At 51.2% G+C, this 21,206-nt stretch overlaps 9 protein-coding genes across 9 annotated transcripts; 5 read left to right on the top strand and 4 right to left on the bottom strand.

Annotated features, from left to right (window-relative positions):
* Window positions 1-46: 46 nt before the first annotated feature.
* BNA1 (3-hydroxyanthranilic acid dioxygenase) lies at window positions 47-770 on the bottom strand (the record flags this gene model as incomplete). Its single annotated transcript, XM_036780974.1, has 4 exons — window positions 47-243; window positions 301-381; window positions 447-549; window positions 612-770. The coding sequence occupies 4 exons, from the start codon at window positions 768-770 to the stop codon at window positions 47-49; spliced, it is 540 nt and encodes a 179-aa protein (XP_036626829.1).
* Window positions 771-1,133: 363 nt separating this feature from the next.
* Window positions 1,134-2,177, top strand: PC9H_011489 (uncharacterized protein; the record flags this gene model as incomplete). The annotated part of the gene is made up of 4 exons (XM_036780973.1): window positions 1,134-1,265; window positions 1,315-1,658; window positions 1,712-2,040; window positions 2,137-2,177. The coding sequence occupies 4 exons, from the start codon at window positions 1,134-1,136 to the stop codon at window positions 2,175-2,177; spliced, it is 846 nt and encodes a 281-aa protein (XP_036626828.1).
* Window positions 2,178-2,240: 63 nt separating this feature from the next.
* On the bottom strand, window positions 2,241-2,630 carry PC9H_011488 (uncharacterized protein; the record flags this gene model as incomplete). Its single annotated transcript, XM_036780972.1, has 1 exon — window positions 2,241-2,630. One exon carries the CDS (start codon window positions 2,628-2,630, stop codon window positions 2,241-2,243), a length of 390 nt encoding a protein of 129 aa, XP_036626827.1.
* Window positions 2,631-2,947: 317 nt separating this feature from the next.
* PC9H_011487 (uncharacterized protein) lies at window positions 2,948-6,980 on the top strand (the record flags this gene model as incomplete). Its single annotated transcript, XM_036780971.1, has 5 exons — window positions 2,948-4,257; window positions 4,364-4,791; window positions 4,950-5,167; window positions 5,220-5,437; window positions 5,486-6,980. The coding sequence occupies 5 exons, from the start codon at window positions 2,948-2,950 to the stop codon at window positions 6,978-6,980; spliced, it is 3,669 nt and encodes a 1,222-aa protein (XP_036626826.1).
* A 217-nt stretch (window positions 6,981-7,197) lies between these two features.
* On the bottom strand, window positions 7,198-11,411 carry NEO1_2 (putative aminophospholipid-translocase; the record flags this gene model as incomplete). The annotated part of the gene is made up of 17 exons (XM_036780970.1): window positions 7,198-7,331; window positions 7,381-7,460; window positions 7,511-7,634; window positions 7,682-7,739; window positions 7,788-8,137; window positions 8,188-8,377; window positions 8,430-8,518; window positions 8,570-9,242; window positions 9,295-9,407; window positions 9,461-9,568; window positions 9,625-9,785; window positions 9,837-9,958; window positions 10,011-10,291; window positions 10,347-10,769; window positions 10,822-10,980; window positions 11,031-11,100; window positions 11,154-11,411. 17 exons carry the CDS (start codon window positions 11,409-11,411, stop codon window positions 7,198-7,200), a joined length of 3,393 nt encoding a protein of 1,130 aa, XP_036626825.1.
* An 881-nt stretch (window positions 11,412-12,292) lies between these two features.
* On the bottom strand, window positions 12,293-12,947 carry PC9H_011485 (uncharacterized protein; the record flags this gene model as incomplete). Its single annotated transcript, XM_036780969.1, has 3 exons — window positions 12,293-12,601; window positions 12,654-12,818; window positions 12,873-12,947. The coding sequence occupies 3 exons, from the start codon at window positions 12,945-12,947 to the stop codon at window positions 12,293-12,295; spliced, it is 549 nt and encodes a 182-aa protein (XP_036626824.1).
* Window positions 12,948-14,051: 1,104 nt separating this feature from the next.
* On the top strand, window positions 14,052-14,696 carry PC9H_011484 (uncharacterized protein; the record flags this gene model as incomplete). Its single annotated transcript, XM_036780968.1, has 3 exons — window positions 14,052-14,204; window positions 14,311-14,559; window positions 14,619-14,696. 3 exons carry the CDS (start codon window positions 14,052-14,054, stop codon window positions 14,694-14,696), a joined length of 480 nt encoding a protein of 159 aa, XP_036626823.1.
* Window positions 14,697-14,850: 154 nt separating this feature from the next.
* PC9H_011483 (uncharacterized protein) lies at window positions 14,851-17,682 on the top strand (the record flags this gene model as incomplete). The annotated part of the gene is made up of 5 exons (XM_036780967.1): window positions 14,851-15,196; window positions 15,250-15,300; window positions 15,354-15,572; window positions 15,620-16,385; window positions 16,440-17,682. The coding sequence occupies 5 exons, from the start codon at window positions 14,851-14,853 to the stop codon at window positions 17,680-17,682; spliced, it is 2,625 nt and encodes an 874-aa protein (XP_036626822.1).
* A 606-nt stretch (window positions 17,683-18,288) lies between these two features.
* PC9H_011482 (uncharacterized protein) lies at window positions 18,289-20,284 on the top strand (the record flags this gene model as incomplete). Its single annotated transcript, XM_036780966.1, has 9 exons — window positions 18,289-18,332; window positions 18,391-18,693; window positions 18,746-18,940; window positions 19,153-19,273; window positions 19,337-19,403; window positions 19,460-19,629; window positions 19,682-19,891; window positions 19,952-20,017; window positions 20,072-20,284. 9 exons carry the CDS (start codon window positions 18,289-18,291, stop codon window positions 20,282-20,284), a joined length of 1,389 nt encoding a protein of 462 aa, XP_036626821.1.
* Window positions 20,285-21,206: the final 922 nt, after the last annotated feature.

Here is a 21,206-nt window from a genome sequence, read left to right as displayed (position 1 = left end):
CCATTGAGGTGCTCGAACCTCGTTTATAATAACCCTGCAGAAGTTATTATAATCTAGCCGATGCCAAGTATTGCTCATCGGCATATTGCCCGCATTCCCTACACTTCCTCAGGTCACGCCTTTCCATCCACTTCTTGATCACCGGCTTGAGCTGACTTCCGAGGTCGGTGACACGGAAGGCCTCTTCGTGGATTATTGTGGGTTCGCGATGGATCGGCGAATGACAGTACCACCGTAGGCGATCTGTCCAGGCATTCTTCATCCACAAAGATAGAGAATTTCGGAACTCGGAATACCTACCTAGGGCGCCTGTGGGTCTAACTCGCTCAACCACGATCCCAACCGTATTAGCGAAGCGCACAGGGTTGTGTGGAGTGTTAGCTGCATTCGGCGGGAGCGTCAAGACTCAGATCCATCAGTCGATGCAAACTTTTGCCGGTCATTACCTGGAAGTAAGAACATCTCGCCTTCTTCTATTCTGAGGTCTCGAAATTCCTTCTCCTCTACGATTCGTAACAGCATCGGGCCCCTGTATTGATAGAACCATTCCTACTGCCTCGTATTTAGAGCGGACCCTACAGATGCACAAGTCCCCCGCTGCTAGTACTGACCTCGGTTTCGTTGATGTGATAATCGCTACGCTGATTAGGGCCTCCCACCGCCATAACTACGAAATCCCCGCCCCGGTGGAGACAGAAATTATTCACCGGTGGCTGCAATAGATGCTCATTATCCTTGAGCCAAAGTGGTAGATTTAAGGGCGGCATCATTCAATGAGACCTGCAGATGGACGATGATGGCGGTATCGGATGAACCTTGGGGTATCGAATCATTCAATTGAGTCGGGTACCGGTATATTGCTACACGGCTTATCGGAAGACTGAGTCAGCTTCTGACTATGCTCGAGGCCCATGGCGACCCGGGCACCATGAAAGATGGGGAACCCCTCTCGCGACTGTGAGGTTCTAAGTAATCAATGTGGATCCGCAGGGCCCGACGCGAAAAACACTAAACTTCTAGTAGGTTGAACAAAGTAGGAACGGGAGATCGCCCATTGCTTGTTCTTGTTTGTACGAGCATCTGGGGCCGCAATAAGTTCTTGCCGCCAACTACGCTTGTTTTGTTATACTGCAATGGGGAAGCTGAACATCGCACACCACAAATCATACCATCCGTATCGTCGTGATAACATCGAACGTGTTCGCAAAGATGAAGAAGAAGCTGCCCGGAAGGAGGCGCAGGAGGAGGGTAGAATGATGCTCGCGGTATGCCCAGTTCCTTCTTTGCATAACGCACGATGATCATAAATGGCAGGATTCTGAAGCCCGCATAGACTTACTGCGGGAGCGCGCCGGAACCCAGCGAGACTCTTCCGGCCGCAGGTCTCGAAAGAGGGACGACTTCGATGAGGAGAAGGTAGCGACCACCTCGGCGCCGCAGCCAGCGTTGACGAACCCCAACGGGCACATCAACCTCTTCGAAGACCTGGAGCAAAGCCAGATGTCTGCAGCGATACGATCGTCGTCTAAGAAGAAATCCGACCCCGTAGAAACTGACAAAGGTGTCCCCCTAGCGCCATCCGCCAAAGACTTGAATCCATGGTACTCTTCCAGAAACGACGATAGCAAGCCAGTAGATGAAGCGGAGGAGGGGAGGAGGTACGTGAACTCACTCTTAGATACGCAATTTCGTCGAATTGCGCTCTATATAGGAAGCGCGATAAAGCGCGCCAAGCAATGCATGACCCTCTTACTTCCATTTCCCGACAACTTGCATCGCACCACGCATCGTCAGCACACGCAACTTCATCACGATCATCACATCGCTCGCGGCCAACACCATCAGACGCATCACGCCCACCGGAAGTCAACGCTAGGCTAGCAAGGGAATCATCGGAACGCGAGAGGGCACTGGAACTGATAAGGCGAAAGAAACGCGAGATGATGGGCAGTGAAACGCCAAGCACTGTGCACGGCGGTGGCTATACGGACGTGTTCAACAGGAAAGAGGTAGAGGATGCTCATCGAGTTCGGGATCGAGGTTGGGGAGATGGAAGACATGCAAAAGACCGACGTTGGTAGTAGCAGTAAAGTTCGATTTTCCCTGCTTCACATCGAGCCGATAATACTAAACAAGACCTACGTCGCTCCAGTAGGCTGCAATCCGTTCCTCCCTAAACCCATGACAACGATTTGGACCATCTCTTTTAAGTTCAATGATACGAGTCACAATAATGCCATTTACAATATACAGTAAGTGAGGATGATTCCTTTGTCGGAGGTTGGAGAAACAAGACCCAAATTTCCAAGTCTTTGAGAATCCTCGGCCCGCCATGCTTGATACAACATTTTGACAAGTTCAGAGCGGGACCGCTCAGGTATCATTTGCATTCTGAAGCCGTAAAGGAGGGATGGGGAAATCAAGGAGCCCGGATATCCTGAAACTTCATTGAATATCTTGCGAAGTATCGTTCCTGCGATCTCGTCCCTCGGAGCTTCATCGAGGAGGTGCTCCCAAATGCGAAGGGCTACGAGTGTCTTGCTGTTGATCTCAGCATGGTAACATGCCAAGGGGTCGTCGTCGTCGTATGGGGGCGCATTCAGGGCCACAAGCGCTTCATCGACGTCCATGGAGGAGTCGAATGTACGGAGCGACTCTGAGCCATTGCATGGGCAGCCCTTTTGAGTAATTGATCACGTGGCACAAAAGCACGTGGCTCATCTGCCCCTGCCCAATCTTGAGCTCAGTCTTCAAGTTGTTGAACTCCATCTTGTCTTTCGTTACGGCTGAGACTTCGCCAAGCTCACGTACGCCACGCAGCTTCAGAAAGACCTCCAATTGCACCTTCGTAGTCACCGATTATCGCTGTAATTAGACTTTGGTGAGCCGCACTCACCCTCATTCGGATTGTCCTGACGCGCTATTGCGCTTCTCTGCGATTCTAGTAATGACAAAGTCCGGTGCGAAAGGAAAGCAGCCCGCTGGACGCGCTGACGAATCAAAGCCACAAAGCAAGGGGAGGAAAGGCAAAAGAAACAGGGCCAGCTCGGCAACAAATGCTCCCCCAAGCGCTGAGCCATTGCCCCCGTCTCTACCCCCGCCCCCGCCGCCTCCACCACCGTTTCCATTCGCTGACGTCGTAATCAAGGCCCGTGACGAACTTCTCAGCAAGGCCAAGGAGTTGTACGCTAAGATGGATCCTCTGAAACCACGGCCAATTCACCTTCGAGAGACCATTGGGTTTGGTCCTGAGGGGCTGAGTCTCGAAGACAGCGAGTATTGGGCCTCCGTTCCGCCCCACATACGCAACTCCGTACTCCGCTGGTACACATCGCCTCCAGGGCCGACTCAAGACGGTTTGGTGATGAAGTCGAATGAGATGTATGCTTTCGCGCAGAGGCTAGGAGCGGAAGTGGAATTTAGCGATGAAGACCATGATGTCCCCCAATATTCTGGCTTGCCGTTCGACCCCTCAATGTTGGACGAATTGGCGTCCCATCGGTACGATCAGTACATAAAAGACGCGGCGGCAACGCTCGTCCCGCTCCCAGATATCGAGTTCCCCGTCTGTTTTGGGGCCCAGGAGGGTGATGAGGATGATGTATACTCTGAAGATGTTTCGGACGAATTTGAGATACAGGGTGACATGAAAGCAGTAGCACCGGAGGTACTGACGAATGCGGTAGTGCCGCCGTTGCCGGAGCGGAGTCCGGAGTTACAACCCACGCCACCGTCCGCCGATCGTCGGCGTGACAAATCTTCACTTCCGCCCTCACTTTCTAGCACGACTACAACGATTGGCAGTATGCCTGTGGCCAAATCCCAACAGCCTCCTGCTCCAAGTTCCGTTTCGATGGGAAAAAAGCCAATGCTGTATCCCCCAACGTCCCAGACAACGACGGCGACGACACAGCAGCAGCAGCCCCAGGGCAAGAGCGCCAGGGCGGCGTCGAAGCAGCCTTTACCTGCACACGCATACCCTCACAACCATCCACACCATCATCCATCTCCCCCGTCCTCGAATGCATCGCAGCCCCAGAAACCTCGGCCACCTAATGCCAGTAATACCTCATCAAAGAACAGCAAGATCTGGAGCACGAGCAACTCAGAGGAACGAGAACGAATCAAAGAATTCTGGCTCGGGCTAGGCGAGGAGGAGCGCCGGAGTCTCGTCAAGATTGAGAAGGACACGGTGCTGCGCAAGATGAAGGAACAACAAAAGCACAGCTGCAATTGTGCAGTCTGTGGTCGGAAGCGGTTTGTGTTTTATTTAATTGTATCTTATCCGATTTTTACCTAACGCTCATGGATGTTTTATTCCGGTCTGTCATCTTCGATCTCTTCAACGCGTTTGGTGTACTAGCACTGCGATAGAAGAAGAGCTTGAGGTACTGTACGACGCTTATTACGAGGAGCTAGAACAATACGCGAATTACCAGCAGCGATACGTCTCATCTGGTGGTACGATCCCCCCTCCACCCGGGCCTGGGCCGTTTCCTGGGAGCGTCGAGTTGGACAAGAACGGTGCGGTCATTGGTCCTAACAGTAAGTCACCGCATCCGCCATCACGGACCGCCGGTAAACAGACCAATGGGATAAACGGCCGGAAGCCATCGCACCCACCCCTCAAGCAGCAGCCTGAAAGCGAATTTGATCCCGATGACGACGAGGGCGACGAGGATTATGGAGAGGATGAGGATTATGATGAGGAGGAAGAAGGAGAGGAGGAAGAGGAAGACGACGACGACGAAGAGCAACCTGAAGAGGAAGAAGAGAAACCTACGCGCGGAGGTAGGCATGGAAGGGGTACTCAACCAGCCCGCCGGCGTTCGGTGGCGCCACCCAAGGCCAATGGACACGATGGGCTATTTGGAAGCCTCACTGTCACTGGCACGTCCATCTACTTTGTTTTCCTGCTCTTTGTCACATCTCACGCGATTGCACTGTAGGCCCAGGGAACATATTAACTGTTGCTGATGATCTGCTGAAGAATGACGGTCAGAAGTTCCTGGAAATGATGGAGCAACTGGCTGAGAGACGGATGCAGAGGGAAGAGGAAGCGGCGGCGGATGTTGAGGAGGATAGCGAAGAGGAGGAGGACGATGAGGATGATGAAGACGATGAAGATGACGAGGACGAAGACGAGGACGAGGATGACGAAGAAGAGGTAAGAAGCTTCCGATATTTGTGCATTTTTTATCAACATCTCGTTTCTACAGGTTTTAACGGAAGAGCAGAAAATGGAGGAAGGGAAGAAGATGTTCTCCATATTCGCAGCGAGGATGTTCGAACAACGTGTTCTTCAAGCATATAGGGAGAAAGTTGCGCAAGAACGTCAGCTCCAACTGCTGCGTGAGCTCGAGGACGAGGACAAGATGTCGAAGGAGAAGGAAGCGAAGAAGCAAAGCCAGAACCAGAAGAAGAAGGACAAGAAGAAGTAAGTGCCTATTGTTTTATTGTCATGACATATCTCCAACTCTTCCAGGCAGCAGAAGATGGCGAAGGAGGAAGAGAAAGCTCAGCGGGCGGCGGAGAAGGCCGCTGAAGAAGCTGCGCTGAAAGCCAAGCAAACCGCTATTGAGGACGAACAGCGAAAGCGCCGGGAGGAGGAACGCGCCCGCCGCGAGGCTGAGCGCAAGGCCCGTGAGGAGGAGAAGCAGCGCAAGGATGAGGAGCGTCGGAAGCGTCTCGCCGAGGAAAAAGAACGGGAGGCTGAGAGAGAGAAGAAGCGCAAGGAGAAGGAGGAGAAGGCCAAAGCTGAGAGGCGAGAGAGGGAAGAGAAGGAACGCAAAGCTCGTGAAGAACGTGAAGCAAAGACTGCCCGGGAGAAAGCTGCCGCTGCCGCTAAACGCGAGCAAATGGAAAAGGAGAAGAAAGAGAAAGAGGAGAAGGAAAGAAAGGAGCGGGAGGAGAAGGCGGAGAAGGAAGCCAAGGAACGGTTGATTCAGCAACAGCAACAGCGTACTGTGTCATCGTCCAGCAAGCTGCCACGCGCTCCTCCTTCGCCCCGCGATGCTTCTGCCTCTAGCTCTTCCAGTAGCCAGCGCATCCCGAGTATCAATGGGACCAATGGCAAGAAGATCTTGACAAAGCCCCCTCCAGTGTCTGCACCTGCTGCAGGACCAAGTCAAGCCCAACCATTGCACCCTCAGCGTTCCCAGCAACAAAGTCGGCCACCTGTACATTCTTCCTTACCTCCTACTCCAATCACTCCCCAGACTTCGCAGCACCTCCCACCTCAGCCCCCCATGTTCAATTCTGGTCCACCGGGCATAATCCCCCCAGGTAGTGCAATGTCGCCGCGCATTCCCTTCGTTCCACCTCCATTTGGCTTTCCAGCGGGGCCGTCGATGCAGCCCAGCCCCACCTCTCCTCTTGCACCCTCCGCCATGCCTAGAACATTTGGTATGGGAGGACCAGCCCCGCCTTTCGATCCTCCTTTCCCTCGAGTTACACCCATCGTTACTCCAGCGCCCATCGCACCTCCTCCTAAGACCCCTTTACCACCGTCGTCGCTTGCGCCAGGTGCTAACAGGCGAGCTTCTGTCCCTGACCCAGGACCAATCACTCGTCCGCTCGCGCCGATCGCAAGACCGGGTGAGTCGTCCGGCTCAGGTTCTCCAGTGCGACGGTCCCCAAGTCCAAAAGGCGTACTCGGATCTTCTGCTCTGGCAGCAGACGACGACGAAGTAGTGTCTGCACCGTCCCGTCGGACGGGGTCAGTAGGAACCGTTGGTCAAGGGTGGGGTCCATCGAGTCCTCGTGGAGCTATAGGTGAGAACTCGGTACGTCCACCTTGGGGCGCGCCCGGTCCTCCGGGTCCTTTGGCTCCTGGGCCTCCAGGTTTTGGCTCTCCACGACCAATAGGGGCGCTCTGGGGCTCTCCTGCCAATCCAGAATGGCATCCGTCCAACGGTCAATTCTATCCTAACTCTTTCCTCACCAATGCAACTTCGTCCCAACCGCATTCGAATAGCTGATAGCACGGGACTCTTCAACTTCAGACTGTGAATGTAGTTGCAATTGCTACACATTCTTTCTGTTGCTGCATCTCACACCGCCATTGCTTAGTTCCATCATTCATCCCATCCGTAGTCCACAATTATTTGTTATCGTCTGACAAGCATTTCATCGTGACTTGACGCAATACATTAAGCAAAGAAGATTCCACATATTGCAGAGGGTATACAATTAAGGCTATAGTAGTTTGCTGGAAGCTGCAGGTGCGATTCTACTACGGATTAATTTGATGATATACAGAGGAAGCGCGCTGATTGCCACGATGACGGCCACCTTCCAGGCAAAGCCGACGGTTACGACGAACGATAAATCTAGAAGACGTCAGCCTGTCGCTTCGTGCAATACTAAACATGGACATACCAAAATATTCCGGTAGAAATGCAATGCTAATGATGTAGAAAATCAACGTGACGACTTCGGAGACGACCATATAAAGATGCCTAGTTGAGTGGTTTGAGAAATGAAACCGATAGAATGAAAATATACGTACCATGTTGTTATCTCGAGTGCAACCATGATCAACTCATTCAGAATTAGGGCGGTGAAGGATATGGAGACAATATGCAGGAACTCGTTCTCAAACAGAACAAGCGACACAATCATGATGGTGGCGCCTGAAACGAAGTGAGAAAAAGGCATTGAATGGGGTATTCAGGTATACCTTGATATAAACTAACCATCAACCACTGGAAGAATGTCTTGTAGGAAAGTGCTCGTCCCTAATGCAGAATGAGAAAGGACATTGACCGTCGAGAATCCCGATTCACCTTGGTCAGTTCCTTATATAACTCGGGATACAATAGGGCCAAATCTTCGTTCACGTCACGATCAAGCACCAGGGAGAAGACGGGCGCCATCGTGTAGACAGTGGCATAGCCCATCATCAACCATCCTTGGTAAAGAGCGATTGGGGCGAAATAGAAGATGCAAGAGAATACGGCCTGCATTATAGATATGATAAGACCACGATGGATGACGAATTGGGCCAATTTCGCAGAGCGACGATATGAATTCCGGCCGTGCCATAGGAGGAGTTTAGTGAGGAAGCTGAATTGAGTGACCGAGAAATCTGCGGCTAACGACGCCTGCTTTCCTTCTTTACCAACTATCCCAACACCTAGAAACTTCACTGAGAGGGTTGAAACGGGCGCCTTTATGCATACTCACCAACGTCAGCTGCTTGGATCATACTCACGTCATTGCCACCGTCCCCGATACAACACACACGCTTTTTCGTGTGCTTGCGAATCAGGCGGGCAACGTCGGCTTTCTGGGTAGGCGAGCAACGACAAGCAACAACAGCTGACAGCTTCGTGGCTATTTCGATGAATTCATTTTTGAAGAGGTTGAGGCATAGCTTTTAGGACCCACATTGAGTTAACGTATGGGAGACGATGCTGGGAACACACCTGTAGCGACTCGCCATCAATGACCAGGCAGCAATCCAATTTGTTCTGCAGGAACTCCAACTGATCGCGGATTTCGTCGGATGTCTTGACTATCAAATTATAATTCAGCATATATGAATCCGAACTTCCAACTAGCTCACGTTTCGCGACTTCATGGATATACTGGTTGCGAGCTACCAATTTCGTTGAGATAGCAATGCAACGCGCCGTCTCAATCTTGTCGCCTGTCAGCATCCAGATTCTGACACCTGCATTCCGCAAGAGCTCGAGAGTGCTCTTCACGTCGTCTTGAAGCTTGTCCTCGACCCCCGTCAATCCTAGTAGCTCAAGTTCCTTCTCCAAATATTCCGCAACAACGGCCTGCATCGCCTCATTTCTCCCATCGAGTCTTACGCTAGCCCGGTGATGCCTGTCCTTGAACTCGGCGTACATCTGTGGGCTGAGCCGCTTGCGCGCCATAACAAGGGTTCGCAATCCTTCTCGGGCCATATTCCCTGTCTCCTCTTCCAGCCAGTCGTTTCGTTGCACGATTTTGGCCATAATGACATCGGCGCCTTTTTGAAGGAAGGTGATCTCACCAGAATGAGTATCGCGGACGACAATCCCCATGCGTTTGGATTCCGAGGTGAAGGGGAAGATGTCGAGAACGTCGAACTCGAGGCGTGCGCCTGTTGGTGTTTGCAGCTCCATATGAGTTCGATCGCGAGATACCAGGGTCAGACCAATAGTTTCCGTCCATTTCACGATCGCGACTTCGTCTGGAGAAGATGCTTGATATGTGACTGATCCGTCGTCGTTTGTCACAGGAGTAACCTATAAATGAAACGTTAGCACCGTGTTGCCGGAGTGGAGACCAGATAGATACATTGTGGCACAAAGCTAGGCTTAGCACGACATCACGAACTCGAGAAGACATATCTCGGCGGCCTCTAGTAGCGAGTTGTATCCCAGTGGAGAGTGATCCTTGCCTGCGGTGAACTATCGACAATGCTATCAGCACTCATCCCGCCGGAGGGTGAGAAAAGGTAAACCTTCTTCCCCAGATGCACCAAAGGCAACGGCTAACTGATGAGCAACCTCATCCATCGAATCGAATCCGTAAGACATAGTCCCCATATGTAATTTCTTCATCTCCATCTCTTGAACACCGATTATTCCAAGGGGGACTGCCATTGCAGAAATGGAGACAACATACCGTTCTGAGTTAATGTGCCCGTCTTGTCGCTGAGGAGATATTCGATGCGTCCAAGTTCCTCCGGCAATGTACTGGTTCGAACAATGGTATTCGGTATTTCTTTGTCGTTCATTATCTGCGAGGCATACACCGACTTCCCCATGTCTAGATTGACACGAAGACTGTTCCAAGGTCAGCGACAGTAGATATCACGCACTGCACTGAACCCTCACCTGATCGGGATGATCGACGAGAATAGGATCAAGAACCTGAAGACATATATATACCACAGGCCCCGAAACCCATTCAAAGCCACAAGTACCACCGACAACACAAACGTTACCGCGCAAAGAATCTAAACTCACATTCGTTAGTAAAGGCTGCCTGCCAACTACATTAGCGTTTACCTTCGCGAGTTTATTAATCTCTATATCTAATAGCCCTGTTTTGGTCTCTGGGTGGCTAGTGTTCATCACTGCCCGAGTTTCTGAGCCTGTATAAACTACAAACCCTACTGCAGATCCGGCAGCAAGGACCGTGTTCGACCACAAGACATTTTCGGCCGTTAGGGGTTCGACGGTAGGTACGGGCACCATAGGAACGTCGTCTGGACTGCCAAGAGTAACTGGATGCGAGTTGATAGTAAAAGTCCCGATAAATGAGTGGATATCCTTTATTGGGGCATCAGCTAGAACCTAATGAGTAACTGTCGGGCGTCGGACGCAACTAACTGGGTGACATACCGTATATTTCTGCATCCAGAGTCAACAAACGCTTGTCATCACCAAGCTTCTGGCAAGATGGCACCGCAACGCGCAGCTTCCAATCCGTTTCGCCGTCGAGCTGGTCTGTTCGTATGAAACACGTCCCTGACGAGTCTGATGTGCGAAGTAGAACGACATCGGCAGGGACTCGCTGGTTCTTTTCTAGCACAATGAGGTCACCGACGCGGATCGACGACGAGGGGATGGCACGGGTGATGGCGCTATCTAATAGTGACGATGTGTCATGCGAACGGGAGGGGATGTCGTGACTTTCGAGGATGAGGTATTTTTGTGAGTTGGCCTCTCTATCGCGAAGGTTGCGTTTGTAGTCGTCGTATGCCTCCTTTCCCAGCGTCACAAAAAGGACGAATGCCAGAGGGGCAATGTATGTAAATATGAAGCCTATACGTGGAAATGAGGGCGGTCAATGGCATCCCATGCGGACAGAACTCACCAATCTTCAGCGCGGGTACGAACTGAGACAATGCAACAAGCAGGAAATATAAGTTAAAGAAGAACTTGAACTGCTCATAAAGCACGATGGGAAGGAAGGTGAAAGCGTTGTATTTCTGATTCCGCACAATATTTGGAGGAAATCGCGATTGCAGTTTATCTGGGAACATAATTGACAATAGCTGTGATTCACGTCTGGTTGCAACTGACCTGGCGGTCGAAATGGGATAGTTCGTGATTTATCCTTCTCGTTTCGACTCTTCAGGGATGCAGTGGGAGACTTGTACGATAATTATCAGAGCTAACAGTCGGTAGAGGAGAGTCAATGCCCACCTTCTGCAGTGTCGTTGATGGAGGTGCATTCGAGCTCTCCACCTCGTCGTACTGGCCCCCAAGCAGCGTGTCCTCCTCCTCGGGGTCATCCACGTATCTGTCTTTCTGCCTGGCCTTGCCCTTCCCTGCGCGTCGTGTCGACGCCACGGCTGCAGCTCGAGCTCCAACCCGCATGCTATCTCCGAGGTCGTCTTGTTCGGCGAGTTTCGTGTACCCAGCTCGGTTCTTGCGAATCGAGTTCAAGGGGATATCGTTCATAGGGAAAGCGCGTTGCGCCTACGCCAGAAAGCCCCCGCGACAGTGTGGTTGCGTGCGCCAAGCTGCAAGCGTACATACTACGCGAGTCCAAATGGATTCCCACGGTCAATTATTTCGATATTCTCAGTTCTCCACGTCAATGCCGATATACTAGGCTACGGTGCGCTGGTTAAATAAATAATGTATTCAGAAGGCTGACTGGAAGAGCACACGGGGAAGTCGGTGTATGCCTCGCCGATAATTGACAAAAAAGTGGTGCCGAACACCGTTGTTCGGACCAGCACCTTACGGCGGAGGAACTTGGACGCATCGAATATCTGCTGAATGCCAAGACTAGCACACTGACTCGGATTGCCTTTTGACTGGGACGGTTCCGATTGAACTAATCGTCGTTGTAAGAGACGGAGATGAAGAAGTAGTACACATGGGGGCCGTGTCCTACGGGTTTCTGAGTGAAAACGACTGCGCATCATACATCGAGTATGGTGACATACGAAGATTCCCTGATCGTCTCCTTGTATTACAGCCCATTCTACGAAGTCCCCCATTCCCCTCAGCCCCCCCGTACAAAGCACCGCATACACTAGTACCCTCAGGAGACTGGAGAGGAGTCTAATATTCACCTCGTGTTTCCCCATTCTCCTTTTCGTGGAGCTCTTCTCCTGAACTGTGTACACGATGCTGGAATTATTTTGATTTATTTCCCATGGATTACGATGTATTGGTGTAAACATTAAGTACTATTCCGCATGCAGTGTAGACGAATTATCTTCAGCGCTGCCAAAAGGACACGCCTCTCGAATCACATAAACATCAAAGTTAACCTATTTTGAAATCTGACGGTCAGAACGCGAAAGCGCACGCAGAAATAGGCCGCATTCCTAGAGGGAGAGTCCTAAAAGTTTGGTGAGGAGACCGGCACCCCCGGTAAGGAACTCTTTCACGCGAGCATTCTTGTCGGCGGCAGCGGTGGCGGCAGGTGCGGCAGCACTTGCAGCAGCGGGCGCGGCCGCTTGGACAGCCGGTGCAACGGCAGATACGATGGCGTTAACAATGGGAGCGGCTATACCTCCGATGGCGGGTGCAGCAGCAGCATCGGCAACGGCAGGCGCGGCGGGTGCATCAGCAGCGACTGGTGCAGGAGTTGCGTCTGCTACAGCGGGAGCGGTGACTGTAACGGTTACAGCAGCCTATAGAGATAGATTGTAAACATTGCGAATCGTGCAGAGATCAAATACATACCGGAGCGACATTTGCGTTCTCTGCTACGTTGCTGTTGGCGTTGTTGTTAGTGTTGGCATCGGCATTTGGGACGGGTGTCGCGGCTGTGAGCGGGTCGGGGTTTACCAGAGCCGTCGCGGGGTCAAAGTTCGCGAGCAGAGAAGTGGATTGGACTTGGCGAGCAGCCTGTAGGAACCAAGCATGGGGAATGTGCGGATTAAGCAGTGACCATCTACTTACCAGTGCGGGACGAGCGAGCGCATTCCCAGCGAAGGCCACAACCAAAGGGACGACAGCGAGCTTGGAGAACAACATTGTGAATAGAAGTGTGGTGGAATGAACGAGAGGTGGGAGCGCCGGTAAGGGGGTGTCACTAGGGCAAGTTAATGAATGTGAATGGAGTCGAAGACCGAACAAAAGTTGCAAGCTTGTAGAATAGAACAAAATGCCGATCACAGATCGGATGGGAGAAGATGAGTGTACAAAGTGCACAGTGACGATCTTTCGTCTGGGAGGGGATGCTTATATACGCTCCATGAGATACTGTTTACATGTGAAGATGAGAATGTGGCTTTGCACGAGTACTTGCCTAGGTAACGTCCGGGTTCCTTGGCCACGAATGTGAGGAAGATGTGATTTTGGCGAGTCGCCGTCCATGGATGCACCTGTGACGACCAAGATCGACCAAGTAACTGAAAGCATCGCCCCAGAGTCTAGCGACACAATGCGTCAATTTGACCGCGAGAAGCTATCCCTGTCTGACTCGGAACACATGAAAGTGTCAAGTCGAGATCGTACCCCAGCAACTGGGAGAGACATATGTCACGCCCAAACACATATAGACACGGAAATACCAACCAGCACCGCTGATTCCTGGAAGCAGCGTCAGCCTCTCGGATGATGAAACAGAGCTTCAGCAGAGTTCTGCCTGGGTAGCAGTATATTTCTCCCGCTGGTACCATTTCCACCGCGGCGTATCGTATAGAATCAAAATGCGCGCACCTCAAGAGGGCGGAGTACAAGAATAACTGGCAGATGATGTTTTACAACGGTGGTTTCACGATTGCTCGGCTTATTATGTAGTAGACAATCGATGAATCTTCTGAGGTAATAGCTAGATAGACTTCTGGTGGATTATCCAACGAAACGAACGCGATTTCCAACCTGAAAACACCCATCAGTACGTTATCGCGATACATAAGAGATGTTCTACCATCCCAGCGATATCAGCTCAGACAGAGCGCACGGTAGGACATTCAGAGTGCTTTCTTGGACACAAAATGTCAGTCCAGCCGCATCCGATCGCGAGTGCCCCTATTACTCCTCTAGCGCCCACGCGGAGTTCCACTTTTGTAGGACTCCCGCCCTCGTTTTCGCCATTCTCGTCGCGTGGGTTGTAAGGAAAACATTGATGTCCGAATGATGTCCGATAGCCTCCAGCCCATAATACCAGCCAGCCAAGACGGTGCAGCACTACGGGCCGTCACTGCTGACTCTCAGGAAGCTCCCGAACCAGCGCCCATTACCGACCAAGAGGTTGGAGAATATCGTGAACAAGACCGCTTCCTTCCAGTACGTTCTTTCCAGTTCCTTCATCAGCTGATTTCATGAATATCCCCTTCTTTTGCCCTGTTCAGCCCCGTGCGCCTCCGTGTGACTGACTTGTACCACCTTATAGATCGCCAATGTCTCCCGCATCATGAAGTCTTCCGTCCCTCCTACTGCCAAGATCGCGAAAGACGCGAAGGAATGCGTTCAAGAATGCGTTTCGGAGTTTATCAGCTTCATCACAAACGAGGCTGCGGAGAAATGCCAGTTGGAAAAACGCAAGACGATAGCAGGGGAGGATATCTTGTATGCAATGTCCACGTTGGGGTTCGATAATTATGCCGAGACGCTGAAGATTCATCTCGCTAAATTGAGGCAGGTGCGTTATCGCCCTATCATCGTTCGTCGTGTTGAGTCACTCATTGGTTGGACACGTAGGCTGGGAATGCTTCTGCGCCGGGTGGCGCTCGATTGGATCAAGCTGAAGGCAGGCTAGAGTCGTTAGATGAAGAATGAGCCTGTTTTCGGGTTTGTACTTTATCCCGTATCTTATTTCACGAGGCTTCTACGTTGGAGAGGAGAGACGAAGTAGGTTCAAGAGTAAATATGAACAAACATCACAGTTTGGGGTCGCTGAGGCTACGCTCTATCACTCATGGACTCCTCTACCATGGTCGTCGATGAAACTATCATGGCAGCGCTTGATACGCCCACATACGACGACGATAACGACCCTTTGGTACGCTACAATGCTGAAATCAACAGCAAGATACTTGTAGCCCTTTGCCTCTGGGAGGGTGTCCTCACACTCCCCTGGGAGGGTCGGAGTCGCATCGCAGGAACGGTGCTTCCTATCATATTCGATGTAGTTTCAGGATACCCGGGCTCCTTGATCTCCCCATCCCTCCTTTCCGACTTCGAAATGCAAATGATACCTGAGCGGTTCCGCCCTATACTCGTTCAAACGCTGTATGAAGCCTGGCAGGCTAGGGATTTCAAAAGACTTCGAAATTTGGGTGCGTATTCGATGCTTTGTGGGTGACTTTAGCACATCTGATATCTTCTTCAGAGTTTCTACGTGAACCGGAGGTCCCAGCAACTCCAGACAAACGCGAAACTCGTAAGCGCTGTTGACATTGATTTCCGAATAACCATCAACTATTGTCTCTGAAGTCCTACACGAATCTTTCAACTTGCCATATATCGGAAATGTCCCCGAGCATCTTCTCTCCGTCATAGACTCAATGAGGAACAATGAGCAGTCCTATGCTCCTATTCTGCCCATGATTCAATCATCCGGCATGGGGAAGACAAGGGCGCTTTACGAGATCGGCAAGAAACGGATCGTAATCCACTGCTGCTTTAGAGAGAATGACTCTAGTGTCTTTATGTGTGGGTGTACCCATCACTCACAATAAAACCATCCTCACGGTGTCTAGCTTATCCTCCTCCTGATGTCGCCTTGCGCGACTACCTATTGAAAGCACCGAGTCCACAGGACAATGAGGGTTCTTGCAAAGCGTATATTCAAGCAATATTTTACGCCCTTTTTAAATCTGTCCTAGCGGTGATCGATCTGGTCAAGAGAGATAATGACATCAGCCATAGAGATGTTATGCGTTACTTTCGGCGCTCTGGTTCTTCCAACAACTCTCCCGTTCCCCTCGGAGACACTCAGGACATCACTCAGACAGCGTACCTTGCCATCCAGAACCACTTCAAAATTTTGTTCGATACTCCTCATGAACGACGTGCCTTCTACGACCACGTCATTTTCAAAATCCTCGATATGCCTTTGCCCAACACGAATCAGCTGACTGAGACTGCTCGCGAAATGTTTGAAGCTGTCGAGCTACATAAGGATCATTTCCCCGTTATTTTGGCACTTGACGAAGTCCATGTTTTGTTCAACGACAAAAGGGGTTCGCCCCAACACTCAATCTACTCGCGTTTGAAGTCCGTCCTCGCTGATCTTGGCCAACGCATCGGCACTGTGGTGCTTTCGACAGCCACCTTCATCCCCCTCGTTGCACCATCAAAGGAGATTGCACCATCCGCTCGAGAACGGGCTGGTGACCTTTTTCTTCCGGCGCCCTACACAGAGTTGTCATTTGATGTGCACTGTCGCTCGCACCCCCTGTCCAAAAATCTCTCCTTGAATGACATCGGTACACTGAAGCAAGTCTCAATATTCGGACGTCCTCTGTAAGCTCGAAGCTTTTCCTGCGCCATTCGACTCATCATCGCATATGATCATAGTTGGCAAAGTATGGTCAATTCTCATTTCAACATGGAGCTACCTGGCGAGGCCGTGCAATTGATCGTCAACACAGTGATCAGTAAATTGACTGGACAGCAGTTCAATACATCGCTCCCGGATGGAATGAATGCGCCTGCACTTGCCGTCCTCTGCACCCGAATATTGCTTGATCTCTCCCCGGGTATTTCTACCGCGCAGAATTTCGTATTGGAACTCATCCGCTCTCATCTCCGCGTCGTCTACTCTATACAGGAGGACCGTGAAGTAATCATCTCAGGCTCGTCTTCCGAACCCCTCGTCGCAGAGGCTGCTGCAATCGTTATGAACTCAGACCGGTCGGCCAGCAAGCCCATGGCGGTCTGGCGCATCCTGGCTCAATATGTTACCCAAGGGTTGATGGGGCAGGGCGATGCTGGAGAGTTACTTGGTCGCACAATTAGTATCATGGCCATGGATCGGGCGATCTCTAGTTGTCCAACATGGGCAGAATTGAAGTATCAGACGCCCATCGAGGTCAACAAGTACTTCCACGCTCTCCTTACGCACGAACAATGGGAGGCACTGAGAATTTCTGTTCCTGCCAACTTTTCGATGCTCGGACAAGCAGACAGTGCCCGGTCGTTTGAGGACGCATTCCGAGGCGCCTACGTCCACTTTTCTCATTACTCCAGGGCGAGGGATAGCTCTCCGCTGAATATCAACTACCTATGGGCCTTGTGGATTCGCGGCGTTGCCATTCAATGTCACCCCACACAGGAGTTCACCGACCGGGTTCTTCCAATCTACTTCTCATCGCGAGGCACGATCCAGCCTGCCTCGATGTCGTGTATCCTGGAACAAGACAAGACCAGCCCAAAGCTCACCCCTTCAAGCGTTGCAACGCAGTCTGCCCAGGAGCTGAAAATCTTCAACGGCGGGACACAGCTGCCTTACATTACCGTCCTTAACTGCTATGCCGGCTCATCACTCGCGGGTCAACCGCCGAGGTATCCACAGCCCCGTGCTACGAGACACCCAAACCAAAATGAGGAGGCCCCTCGTTATGAAATCGTTTTACATTCCTTGGATGCGTATATAGGCCTGGGTGCTCATAATGAAAGCATTTCCGCGATGATCAACGGTTCCACATCGTCCCTCTTCGAACATCATCCCCGCAAAACACCAACGGCTCTCTCTCTGTTGCATGCTTTGCAGCCGTACCTAGACGACGATCCCTCGACCACCCAATGGTTCGGGCACTAAGCATTCTGTCTCAATCACCGCTACTGGACTTCTGAAGGGACAGCCGCTGAAAGAACCGTTGTATCTCGCCGAGCGGTCGTTAACCTGCCTGGCTTTGTTTCCTCTAACTTCCGACGAAGGAACTTACTGTACATTGTACATTGTATCACTGTGGCTCAGTCATTCAACTTGAACAGATACTCCGGATTCATTGGCATGTATGAGTAATGACAGATCGGAGGATGCGCGATTTAAGGGTAAGGCAGAGAGGGCGCGATAGAACAATGAACTGTACTATCAACGTCGATTTCTTCCGTGACTTCCATCCGCTCGATACATTTTCTTTCGCCTTGTCAGTTCCAGCGCCCACTCGCGTTCCGATCTCTCGCTAGCCTAGCGTTGACTTCCAGTCGGCGCGATGCGTCCGATGGTGCTGGCGGCAGGCGACCCGATGATCATGAATATGTAGCAGACGACGTTGAAGTAGTGCGTGCAGACGATGCGTGCTGCGACGGTCATGGCCGAAGGCGATTTGACCTACGTTTAGTATCCTGTTCCCACGCATCCGCTGCATTGGGTCCCATCGCCCTCGTCCTCGTACCAACCTCATACCTAAATATTTGACCCATGGACGACTCTGTCACCGGGGTGCTTGCAATTGCCTGCTTCAGGTGAGTCGTGGCTATTGTTTACTTCCATGTAGAGACTCATCTTCGGGAACATTTACAGGCTATTTCTTGCATGGGCGTGTAGAGAATTTCTGCTCCGGAGCAGCCTCTACGCAGACCTGCAGCACCTGTCTGCCCAAACCGAGGGTGTCGTAGAGAACGATGCTGAGTGGGTGGCGCTCCCGACATTCTCGCCTCGACCAACTTCAGCGGGCCGATCACCACCTACGAGCCCCAAGCCCTCTGCACCGCGATTATCCCTACATTCGCGCCTTTCTCGCATAGCCTTCTCTGCCTGCTTTGCTGAGAGCATGACCCTTGTACTGCTCTTAGTCCTGCAGACTCTCGATATACTCTCTTCTCGGTCAGTCGTCGACATGCAACGTGTCGTCCAGCACGTATTCAAACAGACTTAGAACGCGATTGCTCAACTGGATCTTGTCGCAGTTCCTCTTCATCTTCCTACTTCTGGTTTTGATTCCCCTTGTTATGACCATCGTCCTGTCATTAGGTGCGACATCTGGCAAAGGAAATACAGCAAAGAGACGTGCCATCACGATCAGATTCGTGCTCAATGTCATCCCCGTGCTACTGGTCCTCGTGGCGTTCTCGTACGTACCCCTTCCGGATGAGTCGCTATCCGCAGATATCAGGACCTCCACATTATCCCGTTTGAATGTTTTGGGCACGATCGTGCTAGGTTTACTTTCCGGTTTTGGTGCAATTAGCAATGCTTGGGCGTTTCTCCCATTCAGTTCTCGTTCCCGGTAGGCGAACAAACTCATTCGCGCGTCCTACAGTCTAACTAGCGTGTTTGTGACAGCGCCTCAATACCTTCAGAAGGCGACATCAAATCAGCGGACCTCTCGCTTACGCGCATTCGCGATGATATCAACCAACTGAGGCTACAACTTCAAGGTTCTTCTGTACCGAGCGGAGCGGAGGTCAGCTTTCATTATCGTATACCATCCCCGAATCAGTACGCTTACTTGCATCATCATGAATAGACTTCGAAAGATCGTGGCCAAGGAACGTGGTATTCTCGATTCCTCTCCAAGTTCGAAGGTGATGACCGTGAGTAGCAACAAGCTTTGAAGTCACTTCGTCACTGATTACATGCTACCGTGCAGGTCTTCAGGAGCTGAAGGGCCTGGAAGCCCTTGAACACCAAATGAGCCTTGACCTAAACGCGCTCCGGCAGCGCCGTCAAACCGCCATATTCTCGGCCACCTTGAAAGGTCGTTTGTACAACCTCAGCGGAAGACTTTTCTCCATTTACTGTATCATTAGAGTCATCAGCGTGCGTATACCTACTTAATTCAAAGACTAGATGGTGCTGACCACCTCATTAGTCCATCGTGAATATTATCTCGTCTCGCTCAACCTCCCACCAAACTTCCTACCCCGACTTAATCACCCAATTCCTAGCCTACTTGCTGACGCATATCTCATCCGAGGTCAACTTAGCAGACGTCGCGCGCATGTCAAGACAGATCAGTCTTGTGTTAGTAGGAGTCATCATACTCAGCAGCATCAGGCTTGTATTACGCGGAGTGACGAGGGTAGCTACATCATCTATCTTCATTCGTCGAGGGTTTACTGACCGTGTTGTTGGCTATTAGGCTCTACATGTGAGCAATCGTAGCCTTGGTGCGTCGTTGATGCTCCTCGTTCTAGCACAACTGATGGTAAGCCTATCCTCAGAATCAATTTCTCTCACTCTCATCCGTCCTTCCATCTAGGGCATCTACATGCTGTCCACCATCGTACAACTGCGCTCGACATTCCCTCCGCCACCCACTGACTCTAAGACCAGCGAAGAAGCCCAAAATTTGTTCTCTTTGATACCGAAATATGAAGTTTTTGGATCGTTGTTTGATTGGTCGTTCGTCGTCGCTGCTGGTGCGACCTTGGTCGTCCGATGGGGTGCAGAGAAGATGGGTGAGATGAGTTAGGCCGTTATGATATTGTTGTAGGACTAGTTGTTAGCAAACGGACAGTTGTGTGCATCTATTAGCTGTTTTGTACGTACCATTCATGATATCAGCATGCGAACCTCATAGCGATCAGGTTAGAGTTAGAGCCCGCACCCTCTCTGACCATGGATGGATAACCAAATCTAATTATTTGGGTGGATCACTGGCGCACACCACGCACCATATTTCTTGGAACAACACGGGAATATACAAAAGCCATTATTCCTTGTCCCGTTACGCGCTACGCATGGTGAACGCATTAAATTTGAGATGCGACGCGAAATGACCTGCCCTAACTTCGGTCCCCATCACGTAAAAATTCGGCCCTATTTTTTCTGCCCAAGACCTCTTGTACACCACCACCACCACCATGCTCTGCGTCTTGCTGCCAGGCATACACCATGCGCTTATCGTACCTAAGTAACAGAGCGAGATGGATGCGCCTGCCGGGTGAGTTTGCGATTTCCTCTCTCGTCGAGGCAGTTGTTGGCCAGGATGAGCTTCAAATATTTTCAGTTATCCCTGTCTTAACAATTTCATGTCGAGACCTTTGAAAATTCTGATTATTTTTCATCGCTTTTGCGAAATGGATTTAGCACTTACTGGACACTTTGTTTCACAGTCGTCAAGTACCTTTCTCGCTCGCGTGCTCGCCACTACTGAGCCGGACGGTGCTGATCGAGTACCTTCATGGTGGAGAGTTGAAAGGAAACATTGCCGGATGGATTATAATCAGCTTGATTCGACGACGCGAGTGTGCCATCGATGGCATCGATCTGATAATTTGATTGATAAGTCCCGTGCCGACCTGCCCTAAAGATCAGCAGTGCGATACCATACCTTCGTGACTCCCATCCAAAAATTTCATCCTTGCTCAATCTCTCTCATCTCCTCCACCAAA

Source organism: Pleurotus ostreatus (assembly GCF_014466165.1).
Source record: "Pleurotus ostreatus strain PC9 chromosome Unknown scaffold_9, whole genome shotgun sequence".
NCBI classification, from domain to species: domain Eukaryota; kingdom Fungi; phylum Basidiomycota; class Agaricomycetes; order Agaricales; family Pleurotaceae; genus Pleurotus; species Pleurotus ostreatus.
This window is presented reverse-complemented; position numbering and strand designations above follow the sequence as displayed.